This window comes from Chinchilla lanigera, unplaced genomic scaffold (genome assembly GCF_000276665.1).
Source record: "Chinchilla lanigera isolate Chin_1 unplaced genomic scaffold, ChiLan1.0 scaffold00085, whole genome shotgun sequence".
Classification (NCBI taxonomy): Eukaryota; Metazoa; Chordata; class Mammalia; order Rodentia; family Chinchillidae; genus Chinchilla; species Chinchilla lanigera.
In genome coordinates this window covers 2471408-2487610 of record NW_004955486.1, presented here as the reverse complement: position 1 = coordinate 2487610, position 16203 = coordinate 2471408, and the positions used below count along the sequence as shown (strand labels likewise).

General features: G+C 47.5%; 1 protein-coding gene across 1 annotated transcript; it reads left to right on the top strand.

Annotated features, from left to right (window-relative positions):
• Nucleotides 1-5635: 5635 nt before the first annotated feature.
• On the top strand, nucleotides 5636-15576 carry Ubiad1 (UbiA prenyltransferase domain containing 1). The gene is made up of 2 exons (XM_005404002.2): nucleotides 5636-6516; nucleotides 13159-15576. The coding sequence occupies exons 1-2, from the start codon at nucleotides 5988-5990 to the stop codon at nucleotides 13644-13646; spliced, it is 1017 nt and encodes a 338-aa protein (XP_005404059.1). The 5' UTR covers nucleotides 5636-5987; the 3' UTR covers nucleotides 13647-15576.
• Nucleotides 15577-16203: the final 627 nt, after the last annotated feature.

The following is a 16203-nucleotide window of genomic DNA, read 5'->3' as shown; positions in this document are numbered from 1 at the left end:
GACTAAAAAGATGGCCTGGAGCACAGGCCAATAGTAATGAAGGAGAAGTGAAGCTTCTTCGGGACCCGGCTTCTCCAGGGGGCGGGGACTGTTCAAATAGACAAACCACGCGGCCAGTGGCAGGCGAAAGGAGGCTTAGTTCCATTCGGGAGAACCAATCGGTCATGAGTTGACGTCTGTCACTTCCACGCATACATCCGGTGCGTCGCTACTATGATTCCCCTCTGCCTGTGGGCGGTTCGCTGTCTGGGTACCCGGGAATGGGACCCAGAGCGGTGAGTGGACAGGTTGGACGCTCCTGCTGTGACACGCACAAGGTGTGGGCCTCGCGGGCGCCTTCTAATTAGTGCTGAGAAACCGTGCAGTAGTGATCGTGATTTCAATTTTGTTAAGTTTAACATACATCTGAAAATGGTTTGTTAGCCTTCCCCAAAATAGCTCAGGAGCTCATTTTCGAGATACCATCACCCAGTTTTAACTAAAAGAGCTACTTATAAATAAAACACTTCTTTTTTTTTTTTTTTTTTTTTTTTTTTTTTTTTTTTTTTTGTCTTTTTGAGACAAGATCTCACTATGCAGTTCAGGCTGGCCTTGAGCGCACTTTATAGCCCAGGCTGGTCTCAACTCACAACGATCCTCCTGCCTCAGCCTCCCAAGTGCTGGGATTACAGTCGTGCGCCACCACACCCGGCAAATAAAACACTTCAAAGGACTACCTTTTAAAAAAAATTCTTCCTGCAAATCAATAGCAAAATGGAATTTGGTTATAGCTCCGTTTTTATCACAGTGCCACTGTTCTAATAATTGGACATTCCTAAATTTCCTTCCATTAGAAATCTGAATAAAATACGATGCGGTCTTATTAAGGAAAATGTGCGACATAGCCAGTAATAACTATAATGTAGGGATATTTGCTAAGAAGCAAAAGGTTCCCAATTCGTTAAAAAAAGAAAAAGTTGAAAACTTTAAATTAAAAAATACAGGTATATAACAATGTAAGCATAATATAACCCTTTAAAATATTTATTCATTTATGTGTCTATTTAAATGGGAAAAATACACAAAATATAATGAGATTTAGGGAAGACACTTTAAACATTGCTATTAGTTACTAGTACAATAAAAACAATATGTTAAAAGTTTACAGAAGAAAAAAAAAGTTTACAGAAGGTCTAAACTGCCATATTAAAGACACTTCCTAGGGGCTGGGGATTGCTCAGTGGCACAGCGCCCTGGCAAGCACAAGGTCGTGAGCTCGATTCCTGGTACCGGCAGAAAAAAAAAAAAAAAAGACACAAGACACTTCCTAATATTTGGTAGTGGCTAACAAAACATTTGGAGAGTTTGCTTTGCAGTAATGGGTACTGAACCCAAGGGGAGATGAGCTACATCTCAGGCCATTTTTTATTTTGAGACAGGGTTTTGATAAATTGCTTAGGCTGGCTTCTACTTGCAGTCCTCCTGTCTCAGCCTCCAGCATAACTTACAGGCATGGCACGCTCCACCACACTCAGCTTCAAAATCTCTCTCTCTCTCTGTTTTGTGATATTAGGGATTGAACCCAGGGCCTCGGCACAGAGATAAATCCCCAGCCCTTTTTCAATTTTTTATTTTGAGACAGAGTCTTACTAAACTGCTCAGGCTGGGCTCCAACTTGTGATCCTCCTGCTTCAGCCTCTCAGAGTGCTGGGATCACAGGCATGGGTCACCACATCGGGCTAACATCTTATTATGAATCATTAAAATTTTTCTAGGCCTAAAGCTGTAACTCAGTGGTACAGTACTTGCCTAGCATGCTTGAGGACTGGGGTCAGACCCTGGGCACTACAAAAAAACAAAAATAAAAATAATATGTTCCCGATCCAAATCTCAAGGGGTGAATATTTATTCACCCCTTGCGCTTCACTACTTATTTTGTTTCTTATATAGCTTTAGCGTTGCTTTATGTATTTTTTTTTTTTTTTGTATTTTTGAGACAGGATCTTGCTATGCAGCTCAGGCTGGCCTTGAGCTCACTTTGTAGCCCAGGCTGGCCTCTAACTCACAAGGATCCTCCTGCCTCAGCCTTCCAAGTGCTGGGATTATAGGCGTGCACCACCATGCCCAGTGTGTTTCTTTATGTAAATACAAGTACATATAAAAATATTTTTATTTTCCCCTTTTTGTTACACTATATGCATTGTTCTGCATTTTTTAAAAATTTAGCTTATGTTGGAGGTCTTTCTATATTCCTATACAAAGAGCTTCCTTGTTCTGTTTTTTGATAGCTACACAGTATCCCATCACCTGGTTGTGTAATAGTGTCTATACCCAGCCCTCTGTTGATGGACACTTATGTTACCTCCTGTCTCCTACCCCACCTCACCCGAATTCTGGGATTGAACCCAACACCTTAGCACTAAGCTATAGCCCCAGCCCTTTTAAAATTTTATATTTTGAGACAAAGTCTTGCTAAATGGCCCAGGCTGGGCTCGAACCTGCTTCAGCCTTCCAGAGTGCTGGGATTAGAAGCATGCACCACCACGTTTGGTTTGTTTCCAAGTTTTTGCCATTACAAGTGCTGCGGTGAATGCCTTTATTCATACATCACTTCCCCCTTTGGCAGCTATACCAAGATTAATTCCCAGAAAGGGATTATAGGATAAAAGCATGCATAGTTTGCTAGATATTGTCAAACTGATCCCTGTAAAAGCAGTACCAATTTTCATTCCTACCATCAAATACAGGACTTTGGCCAACCTAATATATAAAGACTTGTTCACAAATTAATAATCAAAGATGGTTTAAGCAACAGTCACCAGTACATTTATAGGTCTTGTTTAAAAAGACCTTTAGTATCCATTACGTTAAAAAAATAGCTAATATTTCTTGAGCATTTAAAATATGTTAGAGATTCTGTTTTATAAACAAGGTTTCACTATGTAGTTCAGGCTGGCCTTGAACTCACTATGTACCTTAAGTTTGCAGGGATCCTCCTGCCTCAGCCTCCTGAATGCTGGGATTACAGGCCTGTATCACTACCCTCAGACATTATAGATTCATAGTTAAAAGCAGCTTTAAGCCAGATGACTGAATCTGAAATTTGTCTCCTATATTTCCTCATCTGTAAAACAAGGATTACAGCAGCAACTTATGTGGGTAGGCAGCGTTACCCAAATGCGGCAAAGTGCCCAAAACAGTATATGGCGCTTATGAAGAGACCGTAAATGCTTTTGCTATTATTGTAGAACGTTTCTATCAGGCAGGTTGTATTGTTCTCATTTGATCCACGAGCAGACTGAGTACAGAGGGATCGGTGGTAGCCCAGGGTTTTGATATTGGTATACTCGACATGGTCTAACCTGAGCTTGTTGGACTCTCGGATGTTCAGCCAGCATCACTGCGCTGTACTGAGTGGTGTGCTGAGCAGTGCTGTAAATGTTAAGAACGGTCGAGGATGTGAGTGGGAGGAAGCACATAAGTATATGTATGCGCAGGGCTGACTTCATGGCAAGGTGTCATGCGCTGGTTTGAAAGAAATGAATTTGGAGGGTGCCTTGTGAGACAGAGTCTCACTGTGCAGTTGAGGCTATCCTTGAACTCACTACATAGCACAGGTGAGCCTCAAACTCTCAGTGATCCTCCTGCCTCAGCCTCCTGAGTGCTGTGATTACAGGTATACGGCATCATACCTGGCAAAATTAATGATTTGTAAATAAGAGACCCCTCAATTTTATTTTACGCTGGGCATTAAAAATTATATAGTCAAACTGGGTGTGGTGGAGCATGCCTGTAATCCCAGCACTCAGGAAGCTGAGGCAGGAGGACTGTTGTGAGTTTGAGACCAGCCTGGGCTACAAAGTGAGCTCAAGGCCAGCCTGGACTGCATAGTTAGACCTTGTCTCAAAAACAAAAAACAAACCAAAAAACCCCCAACAAATTATATAGTCAATCCTGTGACATATGTCATATGTGTATTATAATGTTCATTGATATATGCAGCCTGCAGTTTACAAATAATAATATATATAATACTCTTTATTGTAAATAGAATTTCATGGAGCTGATTCTCGCAGTATGAGTTCCTATTGCGTCACCCCTATATGACTGCAGTTGACCAATGAGTGTAGCTCAGACCCAAATGTTGGTTGCTCTTTTCTTTTATGTCAATCAAGAGCAAAATGAAACGGTCAAGGGTATATGGGGACTGCACTAGTTTGTTAATGCCATGAACAACAAACTTGCTGAACTGGATAGTAATTTTCCAACACTGGAAGAAGGATTCCTGCAAATGTTTGGTGCTGTTCACGATGTACAGAGCGGATGCATTCGACAGGGTTAGTTTCATCTGCATTGTTAACATTTTCTCTGCCTCTGTGTCAACTGGAGACAACCCTAGAGCATTTGCTGATGTGCAGGCTGTGAATACTTCTTCCGTCACTGGCAGATTTCCAGCTATCATGAAAACTTAAGAAGCGAAGAGCACATCTTTGTGGAGTACAGACAGCCCCCAGATTTGAATGGTTGAATTTATGATTTTTTAACTTTATTTTGGTGCACAACCCACACAGCTCTTCTGTTCTTCACTTTCACTGCACTGTAAGTTACATGAGCCATTCAACACTTATGATAAGATAGGCATTGTCCTACTTGCTCTGAGCACGTTTAAGACAGGCAAGGCTAAACTCAGGAGGCTACATATATTAATGCATTTCGATGTACAATATTTTCCTTGTGGGATGGACTTCTTGGGATAACCCCCCCAAAAGTCCAGCACAATCTGTATTTTCACAGGCAGATACAACAGACAAAATCGGAATAGTCTCTGCACACAGTTAGTTAGCAATAACTAACTGCTACAGGAATAATTAATAAATTCTAGCCGCTAGTGGGGGTGCATGTTGTAATTCCAGCACTCTGGAAAGCTGAGGCAGGAGGATAGGACGTTAGAGCCAAGCCTGGGCAACTTCGCAAGATCTTGTCTCAAAAATCATCATCATCATCATCATCATCATCATCATCATCTGGGCGTGGTGGTGCAGGCCTGTAATCCCAGCACTCAGGAGGCTGAGGCAGTAGGATCGCCATGAGTTCCAGGCCAACCTGGGTTACATAGGGAGTTACAGGCCAGCCTGAACTACATAGCGAGACCCTGTCTCAAAAACCAAAACAACAAAAAAGGGCTGGGGTGTAGCTCAGTGCCTATGCCTTGGGTCCAATCCTCGGTAGCATACACACACTCACACACACACACACACACACACACACACAATTATTGATAACCTTGTGTCTGGTAAATCGCAAAACGACCCGTCTTGGGGTCGTTCTTGGCATGCCAAATGAAGCTTTTGCCGGGCGTGGTGGCGCACGCCTATACACCCAGCACACTGAAGCAGGAAGATCGTTGCGAGTTCGAGACCCGCCTGGGCTACAAAGTGAGCTCAAGGCCAGCCTGAACTGCACAGCGAGACCCTGTCTCAAAAAGACAAAATAAACAAACAAACAAATAAACAAAGCTTTTTCCAAAAAGTCTCATAGAAATTACGCGGCGCCGAGGCTGAAGCGCCGGATCCCGGGGCGGGGCCCTGGATTTGACCACGCCCACCCAAGGCCCGCCCCTGCCCTTGCAGCCCCGCCCCTCCCGCGCGCCTGGCTGGGTCCGGCCCTGCAGTCTCCGCAGCCTGCGTTTCCGGGCGGCCTTCCGAGGCCGGTGCACAAGATGGCAGTGTGCCGGAGGCGGCCGAGCCTGAGCGCTGAGTTCTAGCGCGGGGCTGGGGCTGGAGACGGTTTGCATTTACCCACCCACCCAGGTGGCGGGCTGTGGGGGCGGCGCCGCCGGGCCTCTGGGGGTGTGAGGCCCGCTCGGTGCTGTGCCGGTCCCCCGCCTCCCCAGCCCTGTCCCGGGGTGCAGCCTGAGAGCGGTCCGGCCCGGCTGCCCCGCCTATCCTTGCCCCGGGGCGGCCGCAGTGACTCCCGTTTAGAATTGACTTTCGCCACGTGAGGGATCCATGGCTGCTTTGCAAGCGTCCGGGGAGAGGATTAACATCCAGGGGGCAGAGACAGCCAAGGTCGGTGACATGGATTCGCTGGGGAGCGACAGGCCGGAGCCGGACAGGCCTCCCCAGCGCTCCCGCAGGCAGAAATGCGCCTCCTACGTGCTGGCCCTGAGACCCTGGAGCTTCAGCGCCTCGCTCACCCCGGTAGCCCTGGGCAGCGCCTTGGCTTACCGATCCCAGGGCGTCCTGGATCCGAGGTTGTTGGTGGGCTGTGCCGTCGCTGTCCTGTCTGTGCACGGGGCCGGCAATTTGGTCAACACTTACTATGACTTTTCCAAGGGCATTGACCACAAGAAAAGCGATGACAGGACGCTGGTGGACCGCATCTTGGAGCCCCAGGACGTTGTCCGGTTCGGAGTCTTCCTCTACACCTTGGGCTGCATCTGCGCCGCTTGCCTGTACTACCTGTCCCCTCTGAAACTGGAGCACTTGGCTCTCATCTACTTTGGAGGACTGTCTAGCTCTTTTCTCTACACAGGAGGTAAGAACTGTCCCGTTTTCCTGCGCTGCGGGTCTCAGTTGCACATACAGGAAACTGCTACTTCGCTCTAGAATTGTAGAAATGTCAGAGGTTCTTTCGTAAGTTAGGCCGCTTCATCTGAAATCTGTGATGTGTAGTTAGTGGATGTTCTGAAAACAGAAAGTTGTAAACATACAGACTTGGTTATCCATGTTGGATAAGACTCAAATATATGTAGGGGCATTTTAAAAAAATCTAGTTTTCCTGTGTTGACCATACTTTCTAATACCATAGCTTCAGATTTTATTTTATTTATTTTGTCTTTTTTTGAGGCAGGGTCTCACTATGCAGCTCAGGCTGGCCTTGAACTCACTTTGTAGCTCGGGTTGGCCTCGAACTCGCAGTGATCCTCCTGCCTCAGCCTCCCGAGTGCTGGGATTACAGATGTGTGCCACCATGCTCTGTGTTGTAGCTATTAACTTTCAGCAAGTTTGCTAGGAGATGTATGTAGCCGCTGATTAAGGTGATGGGCAAGGGTTAATACCTACTTATTGAATACCTGCCATGTGTGAGGCATATTTCTGTGTGCATACAGCAGGCACAGATCTTGCCCTAGGCCTATAATCCCAGCATTTGGGAGGCTGAGGAAGGATTATGAGTCCAAGGCCAATTTGAGCAACACAGCAAAACTGTCTCAAAAAATAAAATAAAATGATGGCAAAAAGTATAGTATAGTAAATAAACTACTCACGTAGTCTTATTTTATTTTACTCTTACAAGACCGTCATATACTTGGCCCATCATTAACTGAAGTGTCCGTTATGCAGTATATAGCTATATTTAAGAGGAGGATGGTAATGGGAGGAAAATGTAGAGCAGAGAAGGGAGATGCAGATTACTGTTTGTGAGTAGTTTGGGCAGAGTAGGCCTTATAGAAAAGGTAATGTTTTGAACTGGACTGAAGGAGGTAAGAGATGATGGAGAAAGAGAATTCCAGGAAAAGGGAAGAGCAAGTGCCCCAGTGCCTTGGGGCAGAAATAGGCCCTCAAGAATATGGGGAAGAGCCGGGCATGGTGGCGCACACCTGTAATCCCAGCACTCAGGAGACTGAGGCAGGAGGATTGTTGTGAGTTCAAGACCAGCCTGGGCAGCAAAGTGAGCTCAAGGCCAGCCTGAACTGCATAGCGAGACCCTGTCTCAAAAAGACAAAAAAAAAAAAGAATATGGGGAAGAGTAAGGACTGCAGTGGGTGAGTGAGGAAGATGGTAAAGGGAAATACAATGAGAGAATAGATCTGGGTAGGAGAGGGAGCACACAGATGAGGTGGGCCTTGTAGGCCATTGGACTTCACTCTGAAGAGGAAGAAAAGTGGGATGTGACTTTACGTTTTAAACAAATCACTGGCTGAGGTTTGAGAATGGATAAAGGATAGAGGGCAAGGATAGGAGCAAGACGGCCAAGTCAGAGGCACTTCAGTAATCCAGGCAAGATGTTTGGTGGTGTGGATCAGGATGATGGTAGCAGGAGAGGTAAGGAGTCAGACTCTGAGTGCATCTGAAGGTCGACAGGGGTTGTGATGGGCTGGATGTGAGAGAGAGAGAGGCAGGGAGTAAACATAACCAAAAGTTTTGGTCTCAACAACTGGAAGAATACAATTGATGTCATAGTGTGAGATGGAGAAAGGTGAGGCTAGAATAGGGTTTGGGGGGAAATTAAGAGATTGATTTTGGACTTCTCAGTGTCTGTTAGAGCTCCAAGCAGAGGTGTCAGATGGTTACTTGGATATATACAGAAGCTGATTTTAGGAAAGAGGTCTGGGCTAGAGATACAGACACTTGAGAGCCATTGGTATATAGATAAAGCTATATAAGACTGCAGGAGATCTTTAGAGGAGGGAGTGTTGTTGGAAAAGTGAGAACCAGGACTGAGCCCTGCGCCTTCCAGCTCACGAGGTGGTAGACATGAGGAGGACCAGGTAAAGGGGGCTGTGAATGAGTATCCAGAGCAGTAGGAGGAAAGTCAAGAAACTGTAATTTTCAGGCAGCCAGCTGTAAATTTGGCACAGTTTAAAAGTTCAGTAGCTGTGCATGGTGGCTTACACCTCTAGTCCCATACTCAGGAGGCTGAGGCAGGAAAGTTGCCATGAGTTTGAGGCCAGCCTGAGCTACATCATGAATTCAAGGCCAGCCTGAACTATATAGTGAGACCTCGTTTTAAACCAAAAAAAAAAAACAGTTTTTAAAATAAAATAAATCAATAGAATAATAAAATATAAGGTAGTGGTAGTGAGGAAGCCATCTGTGTTAGCTTTTTGTTACTGTGACAAAATACCTTAGAGAATAAACTTAAAAGAAGAAAGGTTTATTTTAGCTCGCAGTTCTGGAGGTTTCAGATCATGGTCGATTGACTTGTGGCTTTTTGGACTTTGGCAAGACAGTAATCATGGTGGGGATGCATGGCAGAAAAAGTCTATCTCCTTCAGGGCTGGAAATGAAAGATTGAGAGGGAGGGGCTTTAAGGGCACCCCTCCCCTGGCAGTGACTGGAAGACTTCCTACTGGGCCCCACTTGTTGAAGATTCCACCACCTCCTAGTAATGTCATGAACTGGGAACTAAGCCTTTCACAGATGGGCCTTTGGAACACTTGCCCTAACTACAGCACCCTGTCTGTGCAGGTGACATTTGAACTAAGGCTTGAAGGATGGGGAGCCAGTCATGCGGTGGAATTGGAATCTCACTGTGGCGCTGAGTCCTTCGGGCTGAGCAAGTGCAGCTGTCCTGGGTGGGAGAGAGTTTGGCACTGTCCGGGGTCAAAAGGCCAGTGGTCCCGAGGGAGCATGGGATGCAGACTGAGAGGCAGGCAGCGGCTGGATCATTCTGATCAGCAGAGTCTTCTGCTGGCTCCTCCCTACTCCTCAGCCAATAGGGCTGCCCTTGGACCTCACTGCTATATCTCCCCTTATTCTCTGGGTGGTTTTAGCCAGTCGTGTGGCTTCAGATGCCATTTATTAAGTTGGCAGCCCTCTATCTCCAAACCTATTCAACTTCTTTTTGGGGCGAGGGTGCTAGGGTTGGAGCCTGAGACCTGTGCATGTGGAGTGTGTGCTCCACCCCTGAGTTTTACCCTTATCCACCCTCCTACTCAGTAACTTCTAGAGGTTTCACAAGTATCTCAGGTTCAACCCAACTGAAATAAAATTCCTGATCCTCTGCCCCCACATTCCCTGCCCTGCTCCTAGCTTTTCCCGTTACTTTCTTTTTTTTTTTTTTTTTTTGAAACAGGGTCTCCCTGTGTAGTTCAGGCTGGCCTTGAGCTCCCTTTGTAGCCCAGGCTGGTCTTCAACTCCCAATGATCCTCCTGCCTCAGCTTCCCAAGTGCTGGGATTACAGGCATGTGCCACCATGCGCGGCTCCCCATTTCTTTCAATGATGGTGGTGGTGGTTGTGTTCATAGTGGTGGGGATCAGACTGAGAGCCTTGAGCCTGCTAGGCAAGCACTACTGCCGCTGATCTCCATCCCCGACCCTCTCAGTGGCAACTTCATCCTTATAGTTCTTTAGACCCAAAGTCATGGCATCCTCCTGGATTCTTCTCACATCTCATCCAGCTCCTCAGCACATCTTGTTTTCATTCAGAACACATTCGGGGCCTCCTGACTGCTTCTGTCTGGGACGCTCTTCCCCTATCTGGCTGTATGGTTTGCTCTGTAACTTCCTTTGCCCTTTGCTCAGATGTCACCTGCTTAGTGAGGCCTTGCTTTCTACCTTATGTAAAATTGCACACCTTCCCCACATGTCCCTCTACCCCAGGTCCCCTCCTCATTCCTTTTCTCTGTTTTATTTTCTACACAGCACATACTGCCCTCCAATGCACTTGCACCATATAATACACATATTTGGGCAGTCATTTTCCATGAGACTCTGAGCTCCCTGTGGTCAGGGATGTTTCATTGTTCTCAGCTGAACCCGTCGTGTTCAGTGCAGTGCCTAGTAGGTGGTGCTTAAGATACTCATCGAATTAACAAACAGGAAGACACTGAAAATGTTAAGCAGAGCAATGATATAATCAGATTTAGCTTTCACACGGATTCGTTTTGCCTGGTCTAGAACACTGTACAGATGGAATTGTTTGCTGTGCACCATATTTATTTCACTGTGGACGTGTATGTCTGGCTTCTTTTGCTCAGCATGATGTTTTCAAAATGCATCAAGTTGTTATGTGTGTCAGTAACTCCTTTTTACTGCTGAGTAGCACTCCTTTGATGAATGTATTGCATTTTATTCTCCTGTTCAGAGACCTGTGCATATTTTGGCTATTTCTCTTGGGTAAATGCCTAGAAATGGAGCTGTCAGGGCACAGGATAGGTGATATTTCATTTTATGAGGAGCTGCCAGACCATTTTTGGAAGTGGTTATACTATTTCACATTCCCACCAGCAATAAATGAGCATTCCAGTGGCTCCGCATTCTTGCCAACGTTTTGATTTATGTCTTCACAGATTAATTCTGGCTGCTGTGTGGACGAGAGGCTCAGTGTTGCACTGTACTGCCTCATTCAGAAAATGGTGTTGAAGGGTTGGTATGTCTGGAGGGAAACTCCTCTGTGGAATGGGGGAGAAAAAAAAAAAAAAAAAATATATATATATATATATATACACACACATATATGTATATACACACATATATGTGTATATATGTATAGTGTATATACGTATATATACATATATATGTGTATATATGTATATTTATATCTCGTGTATACACACATACGTATATATTTAAAAAAATTTTTTTTTGATACTGGGGATTGGACCCCAGGCTTTCCAACTGATCTACATCCCTGACCTTTTTTTGTTTTTTTTATGTTGAGGCAAGATCAAGCTAAGTTGTCCTGGCTGAGCTTTAACTTGAAGTCCTCCTACCTCAGCATTTCAAAATGCTAGGATTACAGCACCAAAAGAATGATAGAGCCCTTAGGGAGAGAGCTGTGTTCCACCCTGCCCTGTCAAGCCACGTTTGTTTTGTTTTGTTCTATTCTGACACAGGGTCTTGCTGTGTTGTTCAAATTGGCTTGAACTCACTGTGTAGCCCAGGCTGACCTTGAGCTCAAGATGATCCTCCTGCCTCGTCCTCCTGAGTGCTGGGATTACAGCATAGCCCACCGTTCAGGCTAGGCTGCATTTGTGAATTACTTAGCCAACAGCTCTGTCCTCAAGGGCTGTCATTTTTTTTTTTTTTTTTTGGTGCCAGGTAATCTCAAGAAAGTTATCAGATCTTTCTCTCCTTGAGTGGGTTTATGCTTGTTTTTTGCACAGGACCTATTTAAAGTGAGGATCTGCGTCTCTGCTCCACTTCACTGAAGGCAGTTTTTAAGGTGATGTGAAGAGAGGTTTTTGGAGAATGTAGGCAAAAGTCAGAGGTGTCTTGCTGTGTTTTCTTCCAAGCCAGAGCTCCGATGTTGGGGTATTAAGGAAATAAGAAAAAGAAGGGCAGCAGCTGGTGGGGAACTTGCGACAGCTGGCTGGGTGCATTCTGGCTGGAATCTTCACTGGACAGGGAGTCCCCTAAATGTGGGACGCATTGCAAGGGGTGTCAGTTTACTAATTCAGGCCTGGAGCTGGTGTCCACTTGGAGAGACTTCCTTCTGAAGGCATGTCCTCGGACAGCCAGGTTATGATGAGCAAGGGGCTCGAGGCACTGAACTAGCTCGAGGGTGTTTGGGGAGCACCAGAGGCCACGCCAGTGGTGTGCTTTCTGAGGATGCTTCTTTCTAAAGAAGCCAGTGTGGTCGTTTTGCTCCAATGAACCCAGCTGCTACTGTGAGGGTAAACCCAGCCTCATTCTTGGTCCTTGGCTCTGCAGACCGTTGTCTTTGGCCATTTTAGAGTGGTTAAGATGTGATTGGTCACCTGAGAGTTTTCTTTGTTTTTGGACAGTGAGGCACCTTGTGGATTGGTTAGACCCTAGATACCTCCTCTGGAGGCACCTCTCACCCATCCCATCTGCAAGCCAGCTGGTGGAGTTGCTGTCTTCTGGGCATCCAGTGACCCTGACTAGGACTTGGACTTGGGAGTGGCTTTGGGGAAGGAGGAGAGCAGACACGTTAGAGAGATGCGGGTTATACAGAGTTTGAAGTAGGGCAGCTGCAGGAGCTGTAGTCAGGGCTGGTTTCATCTGAACTTCATGAAAACCAGAGAGAGGAACCTGCATGATAATTTGCTGGCCTGGCTATTTTACTCATACGTGTGTGAAAATTTCTTTATGTGGGAGTTCAGGGTTTTCAAAAGCAGACGCCTCCGGAGAGTGTAGAGGAAGGGGTGGCTAGGGGGCTGGGTGGACACTCCATGGGGGGGGTGGATCTGACCGAGCCTTGCGACCCTTTAGTTCCTCTCGGCTACCAATAGCCAGTGGGCTTTGCTGCGGAACTTTGTTTGGGGTCCCAGTAGGCAGGCACAGGTGGGTGTGAACTCTGAAGGGGGCCTGGACTCTGAAACCTGACTGGATTTCTGTCAGTGCCGGTGTTGTTGGAGGCGAAGTCAGAGCGCTCTGGGGGACCAGATCAGCAGCCTGCTCCAGCCGGATGTGGCCCGTCCTTGCTGATGAGCAGCCCCTCTGTTTGCAGCCCTTGATCTCACACCCGCCTCTCTGGGTTTTCTGGTCGCAGGAATTGGATTCAAGTATGTGGCCCTGGGAGACCTCATCATCCTCATCACTTTCGGCCCTCTGGCCGTGATGTTCGCCTACGCTGTCCAGGTGGGGTCGCTGGCGATCTTCCCTCTGGTCTATGCCATCCCCCTGGCCCTCAGCACTGAGGCCATTCTCCATTCCAACAACACCAGGGACATAGAGTCCGACCGGGAGGCGGGCATCGTCACGCTGGCCATCCTCATCGGCCCCACCTTCTCCTACGTGCTCTACAACACGCTGCTCTTCCTGCCCTACCTGATCTTCAGCATCCTGGCCACGCACTGCAGCATCAGCCTGGCGCTGCCCCTGCTCACCATCCCCATGGCCTTCTCCCTTGAGAGGCAGTTCCGCAGCCAGGCCTTCAACAAGCTGCCCCAGAGGACGGCCAAGCTTAACCTCCTGCTGGGGCTTTTCTATGTGTTTGGCATCATCCTGGCCCCCACAGGAAGTCTGCCCAAACTCTGAGGGCACTGGCAGCTCCCTGCATAACAGCACCCCCCACCCCCGACCCCTAGACTGTGCTGAAGCCGGAGTTCCCGAAGAGGGAATGTGACTTGGTGGGGTGAGTCGTAAGTATGGACGTGAATCCTGCCTTTTTATATCATTATTATTATTATGTTCTTAAAAATAACCTGCTTTGTTTTTATTTTCCCATTTTATGGGGAATCTTGAACCACTCTACAAAACCGGAGGTAATTGGACACGTGAACCTTGTTTTATTTATAATTTCCACTAGAGGGTGTTGTCAGGTCACTTTAAAGTGGAGGGGACCGGGTTCCTGCTTGTTCCGGGCAGAGCGCTGTAAGGTGTCGTGGAGGAGCTGCCCGAGTTGGCCTCCTGTCCTGAAGGAGCCATAGCAGCGAGGTGCAGTGTCATCCTGATATCCTGGCCATGTAGGCAAAAGTTGTAATTGGTTCTAGGCCCCATTACCATGGGCAGCACCTGTCTCTTACGCAGCGCTGGCGTCCTGAAATATGCTGCTGGAGACAGAAAGTCCCTCATTAACAGCCTTGGGCAGCTCTCAGGGTTTTGCCTAAATTGTGATTCAGACACATTCGTCCTTCATCTCTTTGCCTATTGGCACAGTTGAATGTCAGATCGCCCTGCAGCAAGACGGGGCTGGGCAGAAGAAAAATCTCACCTTGGAGGCGGCTGAGAAAACCACTTGCTTTTGGGCAGAAATTAGCAGAGTAGCTATCTTCCACTTGTAGAATCTGCCAGCATGAGGGGAAGGGTTCCTAGCCCTTTCAGTAACTATCCGGAGCCCTGAAATTACAGAGGCACTGCTGTCCTCGCAGGCTACTAACAGTCCACAGGGCTTTTCCCTCCCAGCCACTGCTTCTAATACTCCCCTCTGCCACCCTGCACCTGTGTCCCTCTGTCCTGTCCCCGTGTGTGTTTCCTGCCCTGGAGCCAGCACCTGGGTCAGGGACCCTGCCCCTTTCCACAGAGCCGCAGAGTGGGCCGTACAGAAACCCGGGAAATGCACAAGCCAGTGGGCGACAGCCCTGCCAGTGGAGGAACCGTCTTCCTCCTTGGAGACCAAGTGCAATAGGGCTGCGCCCCTCCCTAGGCTGTGGCCTTGTGCAGACAGTGGAGAGCTTCAGTGAGGTCGTACCTGGAGGGGGCACAGCCTCGAGCGTGCTGCTTTTCATTGGAACTTCTGGGCTCCAGTGGCTCAGTTGCTTTTAGTCCAAGACTGAAATAGGTGGAGATGATCAGATAGTCATCCGTGTACTTCTCTGTTACGATTGGCCATTCTGGTGGGTGTTTTGAGGTCTTGGCCTACAGAACATGACGTAAGAACTCATTGTTAATCCTTTAAGTAATCGGGCTATTTAGGATTTGGCTCCTTGGGTTAGAATGGGTCAGTTTAACCTGGGAAAAACGTATTTGGAAATTGCAAAAATTCCTCTAAATTGGCATGATTTGTCTGCCAGACAGTGAGGCTCCGGGAACAGTATTCAGAGCCCTGAGGCCCAGGAAAGAAGGCCAGACCTCCTCTCCTGCCCTTCTTCTGGCACCATCTTTATTTCCTGCCAGGCTAGTGGCACTTTGGTGCTCATGGGGGTCCTGCCTCAGAGAAGCTGCTCTGGCTCTGCTGGGAGCTGGCCGCTGTCCCGTGAGGCTCACCTGGAGGCTAGGGGGCCTGGCTTCCCGTGTCCACTGACCAGGCCTGCCTCGAGGCTGCTCCTACCAGGATCTCCAGTCACCTGCCGCACGGGTCCCGTGCAGATTTTAATGCATATTTTTATATCTAAATTATTCCCAAAGGCCATCTTTGGTGCCAGGTTTTATATACAGGCCACTGTCATTTGTATTATATCCCCTGACTTCATGAAGATTTGCTGTAGACTTGGTAATTAAAAAAAAATCATCAGTTGTCTGATCTCCAGTTCTTTGCTTTCTTTCCTCTTATTGTCGGATTGTGAGCTGTGACGCATAGATCCCCAGGACACCAGGGCAAGGACACTGGGACGTGCTGGGTGGAGGCGCCTGACCTTGGGTGATGAACTGGGGAGAGTCTGGGTGGATTGAGAGGCCCTCAGGAAGGCAGCAGCGAGCACTTAGAGCCAGTCCGTGTCGGGCCACATAGACCTCTTTTCGTGCTTCCTCCCTTCATTTTCTTTCTTCTGATGGGGTCACTGTGTTGATAGATTGAGAACCAGGGCAGATTGAGTACGTCTGAGTCTCAGCTAGGCATTTGACAGCGTGTCCTTACAAGCAATGCAGAGATATGTGGCACGGATAGCGGGAGAGTTAGATAAATCCCTGGGAGATGAATGAGCTGCGAGAGAGTGACGACCAGCGTGTCAGCCCGCCCGGGAAGGAAGCCTCCGGCGACACGCACCAGCCCTGCCCTCTGCCCTTGGCGAAGCGAGATTCAACACCTGTTATTAAGGATGGGAATGAGGCAGCCTAGATTGCAGGCTTCGTGAACCTTGGAGGAAGAGCTTATAAAATGACTGGCAATTAGGATGCTCATAAGTCAGAAGGCTGCTTTGGTGGGTCAGAGGAAAAA